The sequence below is a fragment of the Rhincodon typus genome, chromosome 6 (genome assembly GCF_021869965.1).
Source record: "Rhincodon typus isolate 14 chromosome 6, sRhiTyp1.1, whole genome shotgun sequence".
Taxonomy (NCBI): Eukaryota; Metazoa; Chordata; class Chondrichthyes; order Orectolobiformes; family Rhincodontidae; genus Rhincodon; species Rhincodon typus.
In genome coordinates this window covers 6,758,858-6,778,647 of record NC_063337.1, presented here as the reverse complement: position 1 = coordinate 6,778,647, position 19,790 = coordinate 6,758,858, and the positions used below count along the sequence as shown (strand labels likewise).

At 44.7% G+C, this 19,790-nt stretch overlaps 2 protein-coding genes across 5 annotated transcripts in view; one reads left to right on the top strand and one right to left on the bottom strand.

Moving 5' to 3' along the window:
* Nucleotides 1–844, top strand: part of gdpd4a (glycerophosphodiester phosphodiesterase domain containing 4a) — a 74,270-nt gene extending 73,426 nt beyond the window's left edge. The window contains exon 16 of one of the 2 annotated variants that reach the window (XM_048598022.1): nucleotides 164–844. In XM_048598022.1, the coding sequence (XP_048453979.1) occupies nucleotides 164–261 (98 nt within the window). In that variant the 3' untranslated portion in view covers nucleotides 262–844. Of the gene's footprint in view, nucleotides 1–106 lie in introns of both variants that reach the window. The other variant, XM_048598021.1, reaches the window with a different exon arrangement.
* Nucleotides 1–19,790, bottom strand: part of myo7aa (myosin VIIAa) — a 232,413-nt gene that overhangs the window by 19,787 nt on the left and 192,836 nt on the right. Inside the window, exons 47-51 of one of the 3 annotated variants that reach the window (XM_048598019.1) lie at nucleotides 18,661–18,777; nucleotides 17,281–17,364; nucleotides 13,396–13,515; nucleotides 8,848–8,929; nucleotides 4,534–5,537 (exon numbers count right to left, since the gene is read on the bottom strand). In XM_048598019.1, the coding sequence (XP_048453976.1) occupies nucleotides 5,521–5,537; nucleotides 8,848–8,929; nucleotides 13,396–13,515; nucleotides 17,281–17,364; nucleotides 18,661–18,777 (420 nt within the window). In that variant the 3' untranslated portion in view covers nucleotides 4,534–5,520. Of the gene's footprint in view, nucleotides 1–4,533; nucleotides 8,930–13,395; nucleotides 13,516–17,280; nucleotides 17,365–18,660; nucleotides 18,778–19,790 lie in introns of those variants that run through there. The other 2 variants (XM_048598018.1, XM_048598020.1) reach the window with 2 other exon arrangements.

The following is a 19,790-nucleotide window of genomic DNA, read 5'->3' as shown; positions in this document are numbered from 1 at the left end:
CTTTAGGAATATCAGTATAGGCCAGATGGAATGAATAGCCTTTTGCTAGGCTTTAGCTTCCATGTAATAAAAACATGCATTTTTCATCTGCTTAATGAAAATCTAGATCAATTTCACCACACCATGCGGAGTCTGATTGTGAAAATTCAACCCTGCCTTTCAGAAATGAACAACGTCTGGTCCATTTCCAGAGAAGCCAACAGCTGCGATGACAGAACGTCGAACACAACTCCTACAGCAGAAGCCATTGGCCTTGCCTGACCAGCAGTTAGAAAATAAATGGAAGGTGTTGTCAGGGTGTAGTTGCGGGGGTGGAGATAGCAGTGGGAGAGAGGAGGAATGGTAACATCCCACCCCCCCCCCCCCCACACATACACACAAATGGAAAAAGTGACATCCATTTGCATCCTTTCCCCAGCATCGCTGGCTTTGGGAGTCCACTAACTGGAAGTTCCCTCATTGTACTCGGGCAGATCAAGGACCCACTGAATTGATCTTGTGATTCAATTCACTCGCGATAAGTGGGTCACTGACAGGGCTGACATCATTCGTTCATCTCTTAAGTGGCTAGTGAGAAAATGGCACACTAGGCGAGGGATTGGCCGACCACGCCACTTGGAGGGGCAGCAAAGAGTCAGCCGTGTCGGGGGTGGGGGGAAGCCCTTCCATCTCCACTCGATCTTCAGCAGCCGCAGTCAAACCCTGGAACTTTCTGCACTAACTTTGTGACTTGTGTTTGATCTTAATAGCTACGTGCAAATGTGGAGGGGAGCTTGGTGGGAGGGGGGAAGAGAATGGAAGCAGTGACTTTAGTGTTTTATTTAAGAATAAAATGAAAAGTCGAGATTGCGTCAGTGTGTTTTGTTACGTGCTCGTGGTTTGTAAGTGTTACTACAGCATTTATTGCCCATCCCTAGAACAGGTGGTTCCCAGCCACATATAACTTAATGATATTACTACAGGCCCTCTTGTGGCACAGTGGCAATGTCCCTATCTCTGGCCTGAGAGTCCTAGCTGCTCTGAGTAATAACATCTCTGAACAGGTTGATTAGAAAAATAGGTAAAATTTAAAAAATTGCTAATTTAGCATGGAAGGCCATTAAGAGTTAACCTGTGGGTCTAGCCTCACATTTCCTTTGCTAGGAGATTATAACAATGAGATGGGTTGTTGCAACGATTAATGATGGTTTCACACCCACCATTACCAGTTTTCAAATCCAGATACGTTAGTCAAATTCAAACTCTAAAGCTTGCCACAATGGCATTTCAACCCATATCCCCACAATCTTAGGCTTTGGATTACTAATGCAGCGACCTTCCCATCCTCAGGCCAAAGATGTGCAGCTTAAGGTGGATTGGCTATGCTAAATTGCCTGTAGCATCCAGGGCTGCGCAGGCTGGATGGGTTAGCCATGGAAAGTGTGGGCTTAGGGGGATTGGAGGAAGTGTTTGGGTGGGATGCTCTTTGGCAAGCTAGTGCACATAATGGACTGAATGGCCTCTTTCTGCAGTGGAGGGATTCTATGATCATACAATGAAGAAAACCTCCACAATGAATATAGGCTCCCACCATCCTCCAGTCCTCCTATTCAATGGTATACTTGTGGTTAGCTCATTTGGCTGAATGACTGGTTTGCAATGTAGAATGAACATCAACAACACACATTTAATTCCCACACTGACCAAGGTAATAAAGAAGGATTCTCCTTCTCAACCTCTCTTTACCTGGAGATGTGGTGACCCTCAGGTTAAACCATCTCCACCACTCATCTCTCGCTCGCAAGGGAGCAGCTCAATTGGGCTTTGTAGGACTATGGAGCCTTTACTGTTATATCTGTCACATCATGAATCAAACAGATAGTGAGAAAGACCCTCCAATGGCAGGTGGGGAAGTGGGGAAGTGGTGCTGATTTAAGATAAATAGCAGAAAACCGATGGCATCACGGAGAATTGCAAAAAAATGCATTCAAAATGGTGGCAAATTTGAAGAATAAACAAACTTGGTAAACTGACCACGAGAGAGACAGAGAGATATAGATACAGGGACTCTATGGCTCCTTGAATTTGTTGCGCCATTGATTATGGGTAAAAATTAGCAGTATCTGTAAAACAGAATGTAACAAACAAAAAACTGCAGCAAACAGTGGTAACAATGATTACAACCAGGTCAGTGGTTCCAGGGTGTTGATAGTGGATGAGAGCTTAAATGACACCAGGACAGTTTGAGAACTTGAAAGAAATGTGGAAAGAGAAAACTGCTACAATATCAATTGGCTCAAGGGCACATTAAGGGGCAGGGGAAACCTGCATTCCAAAATAGATCCATGGTGATATGCAACTCCAACCCAGTAAATCATCAGCTGCCATTTCTGCCACCACCAGACACATATTCCCCTCCCCTGCCTTGTCCTCCTGCCACAGGGACCGTTCCCTCCAGGACACCCTAGTCCATGCATCCTTCACCCCCAACAGCCCTACAGCACCGTCCCCTGTAACCAGCAAAGGTGCAACACCTGCCCATTTACCTCCTCCCTTCCCACCATCCAAGGGCCCAAACATACCTTCCAAGTGAAGCAACACTTCACCTGCACTTCCCAGAAGCTAGTCTACCACATTCGCTGCTCACAATGTGGTCTCCTCTACATTGGGTGACCACTTCGCAGAACATCTATGTTCTGCTCGCAAAAAAAAACCCCGAGCTTCCAGTTGCCTGCCACTTTAACACACCACCCTATTCCCTGGCCAACGTCTGTGTCTGGCTTGTTGCAGTGTTCCAGCAAAGCTCAATGCAAGCTGGAGGAACAACACCTCATTTTCCACTTGGCGACCCTACAGTCCTCCGAACTCAATAGGAGTTCAATAATTTTAGGGCCTAAATGCCAGCCCCCCACCCCACACACCTGGCCTTGTTAGCACATAGCCTGCCATTACACACCCCCTGTTGTTAGTCACTAACAGTCACCATTAACATCTATTCACCCTCCTAGCCTGATCATTAGCTACTACCTAACTGCTCTTCTCTCTCTTTAGGCTCTATCCTATCGTTTATTCCCTACCCCATCCCCCTCCTCTTTTTCTGCATATAAACTGACATTTTCCCAGCCACCATCAGTTCTGAGGAAGGGGCACGGGACCAGAAACATTAGCTGTTTCTTTCCTGCCAGACCTGTTGAGCTTTTCCAGCAACTTTGTTCTTGTTCTGTGTTTATAAACTAGTAGAATTCACTCAATGATCCTTTTAGTCATTTAACCAGCCACACAGTAAAACAACTAAGGACAGGGGCAGAGATAGTAGGAACTGCAATGCTGGAGAATCCGAAACAACAAGGTGCAGAGCTGGATGAACACAGCAGGCTAAGCAGCATCATAGGAGCAGAAAGGGTTACTTGGAGGTGCAGTGGTAGTGTCCCTAGCCCTGGACCTGAAGGCCCAGGTTCAAGTCCCAACTGTTCCAGATGTGTGTCTGGAACCCTCTACAGGTGGATTAGAAAGATAGGTTAAATTAAAATTAAAAACAAAAAACACTAGGAACTGGTGTCAAAACTCAGTCTTGAACAGGCAAAAAAGGGGCAAATGTTTAATTAGATGGAGGGAGTGCCACTCAAGTGGGTTCATTTGGCATGGATTTGGATGTCGTTGGCTAGCCCAGGCATTTATTGCCCATTCCTAGTTGCCCCTTGAGAAGTTGGAGGTCAGCTGCTTTTCTGTACCACTGCAGTCCATGCCTTAGGGAGAGAATTCCAGAATTTTGACCCAGCAACGCTGAAGGAACAGCGATATATTTCCATGACAGGATGGTGAAACATCTGAATGTTGTTGAAATTGCATCCATCCAGGCAAGGGAGAAGTTTCTGAAACATTTCTGACATGTGCCTTGGAGATAGTAGATAGATATTTCTTTGCTTAAAGATCTCGGGCTGTCCCTGTGCAATGATTTGGAAATAAGTGTGGAATGAAAAGTCCTTTGCATTGCATCATATACAACACTTCACTTTTGTGAAAAGATGCACATGACAATAAAATCAACCAACTATGTCAATTTTTATATTAAAATAGCTCACTATTGCAGCTAATGCCACGCTCTCAGAATACCAAACTTTACAGCTCCTTCTTGTATCCTTTACAAACACAACTGACTTTAGCCAATTTCTTCAGCTGCTCATCAACCACACACTTGCTGAGTGAGCAAATAATTTTCTGTCCTGCTATCCCCAAAAGACTGAAGTAAATTACATGTGGAATTAAGTCACAAATAAGCCTCGATCCCTCCGAATAGCAGAACAGTCTAAAAGGGACTGAATATCCCAATGCTGTTCCGACATTCCCACAGGTAGCCAGTCTAGGACAACACAAATCATGGAAATTACTGACAAATGCACACGGACACATTCTGTGCACGCGTGTGGAGCAGAGAGGACAGGATCAGGTAGGTGCTGATTTTTACATTTCTCAAACTTTCTCCCACCCCTCCTAATCTGATCCCATCAACAAAGCCTAGAACATACACACACACACACAAAAAGGGACAAAGGCAATGGATCACAGGTATTTAATACACAAGGTGATACACTCTTTAAACAGATGCAAACTGCAGACACAACGTTAGACACACGAATGTATTTTACCCCGGATGGGGAGAAAAATCAAACTGTCTTGAACTAGCATTTAACCTCACAAACCATGCATCCACACTGGTTTCACCATTTTTTAAAAAAAAAAGTCACAATATAACAGTTCATTTATTAACTTTTTTTACAAATATATTGTTCATATACCAGGTGATGGTCAAAGACAAATGGTTTCTTTTATTTACACTGAATTATGTATTGGAGGGAGATGGGAAAAGAGGCCGGCGACAAAATAAAATGGCTTTTAAAGTTTATTCCGAGCCCTACACCAGTCTCTGGTGCAGCTTTACAGGTATCACAGGCAGGGAATGAGCATAAACAGCAAACTCACAGGAACTGTGCTTTTATGACCTTTGAGCTAATACACTGTCACATTTCAAGCATGCCAAAATTCATCAGCTCCAGCCCTCATTACATTATACATTAGTATTGCTCCAAGCTGTCACTGATCTGCCCTCCTCCCCTTTCCACACACATTAGGCTGGGCCCTGTGATGTAAACCTCACCAAACATTCTCTCTCACACACACCACAACTATTATACAAGTGAATCAAAGGTGGGCAGTGTAACATCAAATCCTTTCCCAAGGCCAGGGACTGGTTGCGAAGTGATTTGAGAAGTAGAGATGGTCAACAGGTCATGTTAGCTACAGGCAGGTGGAAATGGGAAACCATCATAGCCATTTGGCATCCAGCCTTTTCTGTCTCAATACAAAGAGACCGTCACCACAGTAAAGTCTTTTATTAAAAGACCCGCATTTTTTTGGTTACGAAAGCACGCAAACAAGTTCAGTACTTTTCCTCACTGAGATGTCACCAGGGTAGGACAGGGGAATGCTGTGTTACACAAACTTTTTCCTTCCTCCAGTCTCCCCAATCCATGTAGAATGGCACTACTGAGCATGGACCCCTTTGAATGGAGCAGGACAGAAAAATTAATGCAACACTTTCATAGGAAAGAAGTGCATTTATACTCAACACAGACTCTAAAATACTAGCATAAATCCTACCCTGTGCACCAACATTTGACTGATTTAATCACTGTAGGTTACAGCATACGTTGTATCTTTTATGCTTCTCTCATTCTAACCCATTTAGACCTGCTCTGGTAAAAAACAACACACCTTTACTTCCTTGGTTACTGGGGTCAGACAGGAGACACCAGAATAACTAGCACTGGAACTACAGCATCTGACTCTCAAGCCACTGTATGGTAGCCAATATAGTTTTAATGTGGCCTTATTCCAAGTACAGTGTCCCTCTTGCATCCCATTCAACCAGAAAGAGAGAGAGAGAGTCCCCATAGCATTTGCAAGCATTTTAGGAGTAATACCAGCAGGCTCAGTGGTGCACCCTTGTGGTCAGCGTTAAATCAATCTTTCTGGGAAGGCCAATCAAACAAAGAGACAGCATCTCCTGAGCTTGAGACCCACTTCAGAATGAGTTGGCAGCAATAACCGAGGCATTACGAGCTGGGCAGAAAAACCCCGAAGATTGACAAAAACACAAGGACTAGGGACAGCTGCGGAGACTGCAGCAAGAGGAGGGAAATAACGTCCCTGCAGCCTCCAACAACAGGAAAAAACAAACTGCTTGAACTCAACAAAAACAAACCAAAACTCCATGAGTCATCTGGGATATGGTTAAAATCACAGAGATAGAGACCAGTTGTGAAATCCCAGTTTTTGGTGCAGCATGATAGCAGACTGGAATCTGTACACAGGGAGGGTGGCAGCAGGTTAGGAAGTGGCTGCAAGTTGGTGGTATCATGGATGTTCTGGGAGAGGAAAAGAACCAAAACAAAAAAAGGGGAGCAGACCAATTATCCCTTGTGATAAAACTGTGTATTGACTCAACAATGGTCATTTAAAAAAGGACACGATTAATCGAAACATTTTCACCCACTATTAAAACTGACTCACAGAGTAGGTTAAGAAATAACATTCTAAATGTTGCAGTTATATAGAGACAATGTAACTACAAGACATGGAGCCAATCACCCACAGCTAGTTTTACTTCTAACCAAATGACTCCCTACCTTTAGGCAAAGGAATGCCAATGTGATTAAAATAGAATCTATTTTGCTTATAAAAGGCACAGTGGCAGTGGAAGTGAGAGCCCAAAGTTGAATGGGACTCGGGCACTTGGAGCTAAAGGATTTTGTTCCCTTTGTTCGGAGCGACTGCTGAGCCAAGTCAATCCGACAAGTTCTCTGTTGAAAATTTAAACACTGGACCTCAGCCAAATTTGCAAGCAGCGTTTCAGCTGATATTGTTTATAAACAAAGCTGCACCCATTCACTGGGGTTAAAGGTAGATTGGTTGGAGTACGCAAGGCAGCATGGCTTGGCAGCAATCAGAAGCTGGCACATCATTGCTGTTTGTGATGGACAGGCCCAGTCTGAGTGAGTCCCCGGGGAAGAGGGCGGTGCAGAGAAAAGAGAGAGAGAGAGAGAGAGAGAGAGAGAGAGAGAGAGAGAGAAAAAAAAAGGGGGAGAAAGAGAGGGAGAGAAAAAAAGGGGGGGGGGGGGTGAGGGAAGAGACAGACAGTGAAAAGAAAAAGATGCTTTAAGATGTGGATCTTTTGTCAGTACGCAGAAGGCTCCACCACCTATGTAGCACCAACCTGCCGTCTCTCCACAGACATCTGACTTGAGCATTCCCAGTCATTTCTTGTGAGGTGTGCTCAGGGACAGACTCGCTGCCAGCCAATGACATACAGCTTTATTAGTGTTAGGGCAAACCCAGTGGAGGGGGAAAACAAGTAATTGGGTTTTGTGAAACTCTGACTGCAAGAATTACAAACCAGACACGCAGACAATTTCCAAAAAGTTATCCAGCAAATGGTTCAGGTTAAAAACCACGAGTTGAAATTTCAACAATGGGTATTTTCTGGTAATGGGACAGGAGCCTAAGAGTGGGGCTGGGTAATGGAAAAGGAGCACTGAGGGCAAAAGCAATCCTCCAAATGCTAACTGCAAAACCTGTTCTAGGGGGTAACGTGACTAACACACTGTTTTATTTTGGTGCAGAGATTAAAGATGAGAAGTGAACAAGCCAAAGCAGTGACCCATCGATGCATAATCCCAAGTGGCTATGAAGGTGAGGGACAATAATATGATCCTATGGTTAATCCGGTAATTAACCCACAGCAGACACCCTCTGTTTACAGGAGGTCAGTTTTCTTAGGTTTTAAGAAAATGTATGCACTTCAAATAAGTTAGCTGCACACAGAAACAGCTGGAGGTGCATGAGGAGGAGACAGGTTAGATGATAAAGACTACAACAAGCACAGAAAAACAAACACCTCACATGCAAACAATTCCTTTGCATTTGGAGGGAGTCCAGTCGTTTCACCAAATATACAAACAGGGGCCTTTGCATTGGGGGCTCCAACTGTGCACAACTAGACCACGGACTCTTCCGAAGGCAGGAATTTTACCCATGGGCCACAGCAAGGCAGTGACCAGCTGCTATCTTTGGGCCCACTACCACAGTTAGTGAGAATGACCACACAGATTTGATGCACTGCCAGTAATCTGGGCCACAGTTACACAGAAGCTACACCACAGGCATCAAAAAACCAAAAATGAATTGACTCTTTGAGAAAGGACGTAGCAGAATGAGTGCAGCAGAAGAGATTGCAAAAAAAAAAAAAGCAGCTTCCTTTGTAGGCCTGGAATTCCTTTCTTTGGAATGAGAGGTCACTAAAAGCCTACACTGTAGGCCTGGATTTCCATCAGAGGAAGAGATCACAATGAAGAAGCCTGCTTTATATGCCTAGATTTCCTGTGTCAGGGGAAGAGGCCACAATTAAGAATCTTGTTTTGTAGGCTCGGATTTCTTTCATCCGAGGAAGAAGTCACAATGAAGCAGCCTACTTTGTAGGCCTGGTTTTCCACTGTCGGAGTAAGAAGTCACAATGAAGAAGCCCGCTTTGTAGGCCTTAATTTTCTGTTTCCTTTTAGTTCATTTTCCATTTGAGCGACCCTAAAGTTAAGTGTTTCAAAACATGCACAAGCAAACGCGCACACTACAAATAGTCATCCTCACTGGAGGGAGAGTCTGGGCTGCTGTCGGAAGAACTTTGCAGAGGGCTCCTTCTCATACTCCAGACTTGGGTGGAGAATGTTTTTGTCCAACTGCAAGGGTTTCCCACAGGCCTCAGAAGTTGGATCACCTCGTTGGCCCAGATCCAGTAGTCAAAGTAAGTTCACTTACTGGCTTTAGTGCTCCACTGCTTGTTCATAGACGTCAGCATCTGACTGATATAAGACGTCAATAGGTCATCCATTTTGTATCCCTGTTGGGAGGAAAACAAGAGTTTTGTCTATTAAATGGAAAGAAAGAAAGATACACCTCAAAACAAAAAAATTGCAGTTGAAGCCCGAATGGCATTCAAAACAAATAGGAGCAGGTGTAAGCTAATCAGCCCTTCTAGCCTGCTCCACCATTCAGTGGATCGTGGTTGATCATCCAACTCAGTACCTTGTTCCTGCTTTCTCCTAAAACCCTTTGATCTCTTTGGCCCCAAGAACTATATCCAACTCTTTCTGGCTTCAAAAGCCTTGTGTGTTAGATAATTCCACAGGCTCTCTACTCTTTGGGTGAAAAGATTTCTCCTCATCTCAGTCCCAATGGCCTGCACTGTATCCTTAGTCTGTGACCCAAAAATCAGGCCATTCAGCCCATAGCCCACACTAGTGCTCATGCTCCACCTGCCCTTCTTCATCAAGGTGAAAGGAGGAGGTTTAAAGACAATGTGCAAGGCACGTTTTTTTTTTTAAAAACGCAGAGGATGGTAGGTGCTCGGAACACACTGCCAGGAAGGTGGTAGAAGCAGATGCAATAGCAACGTTTAAGAGGCGCTTAGACACACGATCCATTTCTCTCTATTCCCTGCTTGACCATGTGCAGACAGATGGGAATAGTTTAAGAGTGGTATCAGTCAGCCCAGACATGGTGGGCCGAAGGACCTGTTCTTGTGCTGTACTGTTCTGAGTGACAAGACTTTAAGAGTAGTTTCACAGATGTTTCACAAACTACGTTCTATTGAGGTGTTACTGGTCCAGTTATGTACTCCGTATTGACAGTTGTCACCTTTTGAAAAGGCTGAACTCGGTCTTTGTAGGGTTCAACATCATTATTGTGTGGTTTGCTGTTAAAAGTGTTTTACAAGTCTCAGAGGACAAGGTAAATTGGAGGAACTATGGGAGATGTGCAGGTCATAATTTTCTCAAAAGACTTGGGAAAAAGAAAATGAGCCTAGCATCAAATTGGACAGGTGGTAACTTGACTCATCACCAGCCAAACTCTGCAGTAGACAGCTTGCATTTGTATAGCACCTTTAGCCATACCGAGTGGTTTCATAGGAGAGTTAACAAACAAGATGCAATTTCAACAACAAAAAGAGGGCTTCCAAAGTAGAAAGATTTAGGAAAGAAATTCCAGAGTTAAGGATGTACACAGTTGAAGGTACTACCACCAACGATGCAGGGATGGGGAAGGAGATGTGTCCAGAGTTGGAAGAACATAGATTGCAGAAAGTTGTAGAGTTGAAGAAAATTTAAGGTAGTAAGGAATTTGAAAACAAGGTTGGGAATTTGACAATGGAGGGCTTGATGGATTAGGAGTCTGGAACCAATGTCCGAGGGGCTGCTTTTGCTAATGCTGTTGGGGAGGGTTTAAACTAATGTGGCAGGGGGATGGGGACCAAATGAGGTGGTTAGTAGACAGTAAGGAGGTAGTAACTAAAGCCTGTAAGGAACTAGATAATGAAGTCAGTGTGACTAAGGGGAAGAGTAGGCAGAGAGCAGATGATTAATGCAGAGGGACAGGGGTCTGAGGTGCATTTGTTTTAATGCGAGAAGTGTAGTAGGTAAGGCAGATGAACTTAGGGCTTGGATTAGTACCCGGGAGTATGATGTTATTGCTATTACTGAGACTTGGTTGAGGGAAGGGCAAGATTGGCAACTAAATATCCCAGGATATAGATGCTTCAGGCAGGATAGAGAGGGAGGTAAAAGGGGTGGAGGAGTTGCATTACTGGTCAAAGAGGATATCACAGCTGTACTGAAGGAGGGCAATATGGGCAGAGCTCAGAAATAGGAAGGGTGCGGTAACAATGTTGGGGCTGTACTACAGGCCTCCCAACAGCGATCGTGAGATAGAAGTACAAATATGTAGACAGATTACAGAAATATGTAGGAGCAACAGGGTGGTGGTGGTGGTGGGAGATTTTAGTTTTCCCAATATTGACTGGGATTCACTTAGTGTTAGGGGTTTAGATGGAGCAGAATTTGTAAGGAGCATCCAGGAGGGTTTTCTAAAGCAGTATGTAAATAGTCCAATTCGGGAAGGGGCCATACTGGACCTGGTGTTGGGGAATGAGCCCGGCCAGGTGAATGAAGTTTCAGTAGGGGATTACTCTGGGAATAGTGATCACAATTCCGTAAGTTTTAGAACACTGATGGACAAAAGACGAGAGAGTGGTCCTAAAGGAAGAGCAGGCATTGGGGGAAGGCCAACTACAGCAAAATTCGACAGGAGCTGGGGAATGTGGATTGGGAGCAGCTGTTTGAGGGTAAATCCACATTTGATATGTGGGAGGCTTTTAAAGAGGGGTTGATTAGAGTGCAGGACAGACATGTCCCTGTGAAAATGAGGGATAGAAAGGGCAAGATTAGGGAACCATGGATGACAGGTGAAATTGTGGGACTAACAAAGAGGAAAAAGGAAGCACACACGAGGTCTAGGTGACTGAAAACAGATGAAGCTTTGGAAGAATATCAGGAAAGTAGGACCAATCTGAAACGAGGAATTAAGAGGGCTAAAAAGGGTCATGAAATATCTTTAGCAAACAGGGTTAAGGAAAATCCCAAAGCCTTTTATTCGTACATAAGGAGCAAGAGGGTAAATAGAGAAAGGGTTGGCCCACTCAAGGACAAAAGGAGGGAATTTATGCGAGGAGTCAGAAATATGAGTGAGATTCTTAATGCGTTGGTATTCACCGAGAGGGACATGACGGATGTTGAGGTTAGGGATAGATGTTTGACTACTCTAGGTCAAGTCGGCATAAGGGCGGGGAGGAAAAAAGTGTTGGGTATTCTAAAAGGCATTAGGGTGGACAAGTCCCCAGGTCCGGATGGGATCTATCCCGGGTTACTGAGGGAAGCGAGAGAGGAAATAGCTGGGGCATCCTTGAGCACGGGTGAGGTCCTGGAGGACTGGAGAATTGCTAATGTTGTCCCCTTGTTCAAGAAGGGTAGCAGGGATAATCCAGGTAATTATAGACCTGTGAGCCTGACGTCAGTGGTGGGGAAGCTGGAGAAGATACTGAGGGATAGGATCTATTTACATTTGGAAGAAAATGGGCTTATTAGTGATAGGCAGCATGGTTTTGTGCAGGGAAGGTCATGTCTTACCAACTTGATAGAATTCTTTGAGGAAGTGACAAAGTTGATAGATGAGGGAAGGGCTGTAGATGTCATATACATGGACTTCAGTAAGGTGTTTGATAAGGTTCCCTATGGTAGGTTGATGGAGAAAGTGAAGTCGCATGGGGTCCAGGGTGTACTAGCTAGATGTATAGACACCTGGCTGGGCAACAGGAGACAGAGTTGTAGTGGAAGGGAGTTTCTCAAAATGGAGAACTGTGACCAGTGGTGTTCCACAGGGATCTGTGTTGGAACCACTGTTGTTTGTAATATACATAAATGACCTGGAGGAAGGTGTAGATAGTGTCATCTGCAAACTTGCTAATCAGACCAAGATTGGTGGAGTAGCAGATAGTGAAGGGGACTGTCGGAGAATGCAGCAGAATATAGACAGATTGGAGAGATGGCAGATGGAGTTCAATCCAGGCTAAGGCAAGGTGATGCATTTTGGAAGATCCAATTCAAGCGTGAACTATCCAGTAAATGGAAAAGCCCTGGGAAAATTGATGCACGGAGAGACTTGGGTGTTCAGGTCCATTGTACCCTGAAGGTGGCAACGCCGGTGGATAGAGTGGTCAAGGCGGCATACGGCATGCTTTCAAGTATGAGTACAAGAGTTGGCAGGTCATGTTACAGTTGTATAGGACTTTGGTTTGACCACATTTGGAATACTGCGTACAGTTCTGGTCGCTAAATTGCCAAAAGGATGTGGATGCTTTGGAGAGGGTGCAGAGGAGGTTCACCAGGATGTTGCCTGGTATGGAGGGCGCTGGCTATGAAGAGAGGTTGAGTAGATTAGGATTATTTACATTAGAAAGATGGAGGTTGAGGGGGGACCTGATTGAGGTCTACAAAATCACGAGAAGTATCGACAGGGTGGATAGCAAGAAGCTTTTTCCCCCCCAGAGTGGGGGACTCAATTACTAGGGTCACGATTTCAAGGTGAGAGGGGAAAAGTTTAAGGGAGATATGCATGGAAAGTTCTTTACGCAGAGGGTGGTGGGTGCCTGGAACGCGTTGCCAGCAGAGGTGGTAGAGGCAGGCACGATAGCGTCATTTAGGATGTATCTAGACCGATACATGAATGGGCAGGGAGCAGAGGGATACAGATCCTTGGAAATAGGCGACAGGTTTAGATAGAGGATCTGGATCGGTGCAGGCTTGGAGGGCCGAAGGGCCTGTTCCTGTGCTGTAATTTTCTTTGTTCTTTGAGTCAACATACACAACAGGGGCGAAAGGTGAATGGGATCAATTGCAAGAGCCGGTACAGTTTTGGGCAAATTCCAGTTTTCAAAACTTAGCAAGCATTGTGTAAAGGTCGAGTAATGCTTACCAGAGAGGTTTCACATAGGAGCTTGCTGCCTCTCACCAGGTTCCCAATGGTAATATGGAAGTAGGTGTTACCACTGCTCCAATTAGAAATCTTGGTGAATGGATGGGTGGTAAGAATATCCTTGAAGAGAAAAAGAAAAAAAAGTCACAGAGTGAGAGCTGTACAGCACGGAAACAGACCCCTTGGTCCAACACATCCATGCCAACTTGATATCTTCAATTAATCTAGTCCCATTTGCCAGCATTTGGCCCATATCCCTCTAAACCCTTCCTATTCATGTACCCATCCAGATGCCTTTTAAAACGTGTAACTGTACCAGCCTCCACCATTTCATCTGGCAGCTCATTCCATACACGCACCACCCTCTGCGTGAAAACATTGTCCCTCCGGTTCTTTTCAAATCTTTCCACTCTCACCTCAAACCTATGCCCTCTAGTTTTAGACTCTCCCTACTTTGGGGGAAAAAGACCTGACCATTCACCCTATCCATGGCCCTCAATGATTTTATAAACCTCTAAGGTTACTCTTCAGCCTCTGATGCTCCAAGGAAAATAGCCCCAGCCTATTCAGCTCCTCCTTTTAATTCAAATCCTCCAACCCCGGCAATATCCTTGTAATCTTTTCTGAACCCTTTCAAGTTTCAGGACATCTTTCCTATAGCAGGGAGGCCAGGATTGAAATGTAATATTCAAAAGTTCATGTTGTATAAAATTAGTATAACAAGGTTAGCCAGTCAACATTCATTCCCTTTGCAATGCCGCGCATAAATATCTACAGGGTACATTGCAAGAAGTCAGAAATGGGATGGTTTTTCAATGTCTCCATGTCCTTTCCCCCCCCTCACTAAAGGATAGAGCAGCAAAGCTGCCTGAACTTCACCTCTGGGTTTCACATCACCCTGACATGGTCAAATACAGCTGTTTCTCTTAACATGGTGGATCAGTATCTTCTCTTTTCTGACCCTCAATGGGCTGCATGGCCTATCATTAAGTGTCTTCAAGGCTGAGACAGACAGGTTTTTAATTCCTATGGAAATTAAAGGGAAAAAAGGCAGGAAAGTGCAGCTGAGGATTATCAGATCAACCATAATCTCACTGATGGCATGGAGCACACTCAAATGGGCTGAATGGCCTACTTCTGATCCATGTCAAATGGTCGTATAAAATCTAACAACACCCTCACCCCATTTACAGGTTTCTGTTCAGATGCTGGGTCAATATCTTCTAATTCATTACCCTACTGAACACAATTAAAATTGAATTATAGAGAATAGAAACAGGGCAGCAAGGCCAAATGGTTGATGGCCACATTATGCCCCCTCTCTTCTTCACCCAACCCCCTCAACACACGCTTTTGCTTACTTTCTCTTCCGTGGGATCATCTAAAATTCTGTTAAATGCATCTACACTATCCATCTCAACCACAATATGGAGCAAATTCCAACTTCTCCTGTTTGCCCAATCAGATTTATTACGGACCAGTTTTTATTCACAGCTTGTAGTTTTGGTTTACCTCTACAATTTGAAACATCTCCTAGACTTCTACTCTATCAAATAGCTTTTGTAGATAGGCATCCATCAACACTTTGGTTTGTGCAGGAGAATAATTTTAACTCTTCGTTATTTAAAAAAAAAATCAGCTACAATCAGATCGGTCCAAGGGAAAGACCAAATCTGAATGACTGTCCCCTGTCCCACCCTTTAGTGAGGGGGGGGGGGGGGCGAGGGTCCTATATAAAGTCTACAAATAGATCAGCAACTCCTTGGATCACGCAACACTTGCGGGTCTCAAAAGCAACAGGCTGAGAAGAAAGAACATTCCAAGACAATTCAAGTCATTTGGCACCATCCAGGAGAAAAGCAGCACATTTGACTGGTACTACATCCACAAACATTCACTCCCTCCAAAACTCAGTAGCAGCAGAGGCACTGAAGAAATTCACCAAGGCTCTTTAGACAGTGCCTTCCAAACCCACGACCACTTCCATCAAAAAGGACAAAGGCAGCAGATACATGGGAACACCACCCCCTGCAAGTCTCCTCCGAGCCACTTGGAAATGTATCACCATTCCTTCAGTGTCACTGGGTCAAAATCCTGGGAATTCCCTGCCTTGTGGCTCAACCCACAGCACGTGTAGCAGTTCAAGGAGGCAGCTCATCTGCATCTAAGGGCGGCACGGTGGTTAGCACTACTGCCTCACAGTGCCAGGGACCAGGGTTCAATTCCAGCCTCAGGTGACTGTGCAACCTCCACTCTCCCAGTGTCTGTACAGGTTTCTTCCAGGGGGCTCTGGACATGCAGGCTAGGTGAATTGGCTATGGGAAATTCAGGGTTACAGGGATAGGGAGGGGGGTGGGTCTGGGTGGGATGCTATTTGGAGGGGCTGCTTCCACGCTAGTTTCTATGATTCTGAAGAGTAGCTGTGGATAGCCAATAAATGGTAGTCACACACCCCATGAGTGAGTGAAAGAACAAAATAAACATTATGATGCAAAGTTATACAGAGTGGGCATTGTAGTGTTAGAATAGATTTATTTATTTTTCATTCATGGGATGTGGCCATCACTGACCATTGTTACCCATCCCTAACTGCCCAGAGTCAACCACATTGCTCTGGGTCTGGAGTCACAAGTAGACCAGACCAGGTAAGGACAGATTTCCTACCCTTAAAAAAAGGACATTAGTCAACCAAATGGGTTTTTCCTGAACATTAACATGGTCACCACAAGACTAGCTTTTTATCCTTGATTTTTATAGAATTCAAATTCCACTATCTGCCATGGTGGGATTCAAACCGGTGTCCCCAGAACATCAACCTGTACTGCTAATGCAGTGACATTACCACTGCACCAGTAAGGCAGGCCCCTTTACCACATGTCCTCACGTTAACATGTTTCTTTTATTTTCAAGCTTTAAAACGGTCCGACAAATGCCGGTAACAATTTTACAAGAAGTTCAAGTGACACTTTAGAATAAATTTCAGTGCATTTTGAGCAGCAGCAGCTCAAGTTTATTTTACAATCCTTAGGGCTAGAGAGGTCAGAGAGTATGGGGAAAATGCAGGAGCAGGATGAGTTAGATGATCTGGCCATGATCATAACAAATGGAGAGCAGTCTTGAAGGGCTGAATGGCCTATACCTATGTTCAAGGTTTCAATATTAAGAGTTGACGGTGCTGACGTGATATAAGCTGTGTGGCAAATCAATGTATAGAACGTATCTCCTTTATATAAAATAAAAGCATAGCTCTATTTCCTACGTTACTCAGAATCCCTACATTGTGGAAATAGGCCCTTTGGCCCAATAAGTCCATACCAACCCTCAAAGCATCCAACCCGGACCTAACCCCCTATAACCCCTCCTAATCTACACATTCCTGCACACTACAGGCAATTTAGCATGGTCAATCTACCTAGACTGCACAACTTTGGACTGTGTGGAAACCGAAGCAAACACACGTAGACACGGGGAGAACTTGCAAACTCCACACAGTCACCCAAGGGTGGAATTGAACCCGGGTCCCTAGCACCGTGAGGCAGCAGTGCTAACCACTAAGCCACCGTGCTGCCCTACTGCGCTCAATCTATAGCTTCGAATATATACACTGTTCGCCCATCTATGCTTGGCGACCCGCAATTGTTTAGTTGTCTGGAGACTTACTGATTTGTATCTGGACTTTATGTAGCAGGTTCCCACAACAAACCAGAAAGAGGGGATGGTGGACACAATATTGGCACATTCACCGAACAACAGGTTGCTGTCAAAGGTTTACACAACACTGGTTGTCACTAGTTAGATCTAATCACCAGCCTAGCTTTCAGGTCATTTGAGGGGGTGGGGGGAGTGGAGGAAGAGAGGAAGAGCGAGAAAAGATAGAAAAGTTACCTTTGTCTTCGGGTCAATCAGACTCACTCCGTGTTTGTTGATCACAATCAAGAGGATCTCTGGGTAATTTGGCTCAGTGGTTTGCTGTTTAGAAAGCACAAGGGAAACGGAATGACAGTCAAATATCATTCAATGCTTGGTTTAAAAAAAAAGGAAGACAGAAGCACAAACAAGAGGGAAGGGCTCGTGAGAGACAAAGGGAAGGAATGAAAGGCGAGTAAGTTGGGACGTCATGTTGCAGTTGTATGGGATGTTGGGGAGGCTACTTTTGGAGTACTGTGCACAGTTCTATGGGAAGGATGCTATTAAACTGGAAAGGGAGCAGAAAAGATTTCAAAGGATGTTAGCAAGACTGGAAGGTTTAAGTTATAAGGAAAGGTTGGATAGGCTGGGACTTGTTTTCACTGGAGCGTAGGAGGTTGAGGGGTGATCTTGTATAGATGTTTATAAAACGATGAGGGGCATGGATAAGGTGAATGGCTTTTTCTCTAGGGTGGGAAAACTATGGGGCATAATTTTAAGGTGAGAGGAGAAAGACTTAAAAAAGACATGAAGGGCAACTTTTTAAAATAAAAAACCAGTGGTTTGTGTGTGGATTGAACTGCCAGAGGAAGAAGTGGTGGTTACAAGAGACATTTGGATAAGTACATGAATGGGAAAGGTTTGGAAGGAAATGGGTTAAAACGCAGGCAGGCAGGACTAGTTTAGTATGGGACCATGGTCGGACCAAATGGTCTGTTTCCATGCTGTACTGTTCAGAGTCTAGGTACAACCACCCTCTTCGTCCTCTCAGTCAGTGCATATGAAGCACACTAAGTGTGTGCTTACACTGGTTACCATGGCGAGGCTTTCCTGGAACAGGTCTCCAGCTTGAAGTGAGCTACTCCTCTTGCTTCTGCATCCTGGTCAATAGTGCCACTGAAATCTAAATCCATCCCACATCTCGCTTTCAAAACAACACTCCAACGCTGGTAAAAACTTCCGAGGAAGGGTCACCGGACTGGAAATGTTAACTCTAATTTTTCTTCGCAAGAGCTGCCAGACCTGCTGAGCTTTTGCAGCAACTTCTGTTTTTGCTCCAGTGCTGGTGTGCGTGCATGCATCCATCCGAGAGTGTGTGCGCCTGTGTCTCTGCAGCACAATGCGCAAGGGGATGGGGGTAAGACAGGAAATTGGTAGAAGTCAATGGTGCTCGTTTGAAGAGCTGGTGAAGACAACAGGACAAATGGCCGTCTGCATCAGAACTCAAATCCTGAATCATGGGCAGATAAAAGATTCTGGAGGGTCGTCAGTTTATGGTCCGGATTTTTTATTTTGTTGCTCTTCCAACATGTCATCTTCGTGCGAATGAAATAAAAGTACAGACAGGCAGTCCCTTACCTTGACCTCAAAAAATGCTGATCCAAACGTAGGCCATTTATAGATAATCTTCAGGAACGATAGTTTAGCATCTTCCTGTGATTTTCCTGCTTGTTTGTTGTAAAAAGCTACAATGGACTTGTGTTCAAAAAAAGAGAGAACAAATTAGTTGTACATTCAGATCCCACAGGAAATGTCAATAAGTAGTCACATGGCCACTACTTGTGTTGAGAAGGTCCTTTAGCCTGTTTGATCCCCCAAGCCTAGCAGAATCCCTAGTGTGGAAACAGGCCATTTGGCCCATCAAGTCCACACCGACCCTCTGAAGAGCATCGCACCCAAACCCATAAATCTACCTTATCCCTGTAACCTACATTTGCCATGGCCAATCTACCTAACCTGTATATCTTTGGACTGTGGGAGGAAACCGGAGCACCCAGAGGAAACAGTGAGACAGCAGTGCTAACCACTGAGCCACCGTGCCGCCCAGCAATCTATCCATTAAAGTTGTTCATGACCCATCTACTCAGGCAGATGGACAGTCTTGATTAAACTCATCTCCTTGTTGACAGTATTGAACCGAGTACTATATGGAGTTCTGTGTTGAACTCTAATGGGTCCAAAACACAACTCTTGGTGAGTTGAAGTGACCACTTCAGGAAGCAGAGTGCAAGATCAGGACTGATTCTGCTGGGGCAGTACTGAGGGAGTGCTGCGCTGTCACAGGCAAATTCTTTTTCATTCGTGAATAGGATAAGGACATCGCAAAGTTTTACTTATTTATTCATGGCATATGGGCCCAATGCCCAGAGGGCAGTTCAGAGTCAACCACATTGCTGAGGGTCTGGAGTCACATGTAGGCCAGACCAGGTAAGGATGGCAGTTTCCTTCCCTAAAGGACATTAGTAAACCAGATGGGTTTTTAAGGCTCTTAAACCCATTTTTTTTTTAAAAAAACGGAACTCAAATTGCCACACCATCTGCCACAGCAGGATTTCAACACAGGTCCTCAGAACATTACTTGGTCTCTGGATTAATTGTCTAGTGATAATACCACTGGGCCATTGTCTCCCATGGTCACCATTCATTGGTCCATCTCTAAGTGTCCTTGAACCGAGTGGCTTGCTGGAGGATTTCAGAGGGAAGACAAG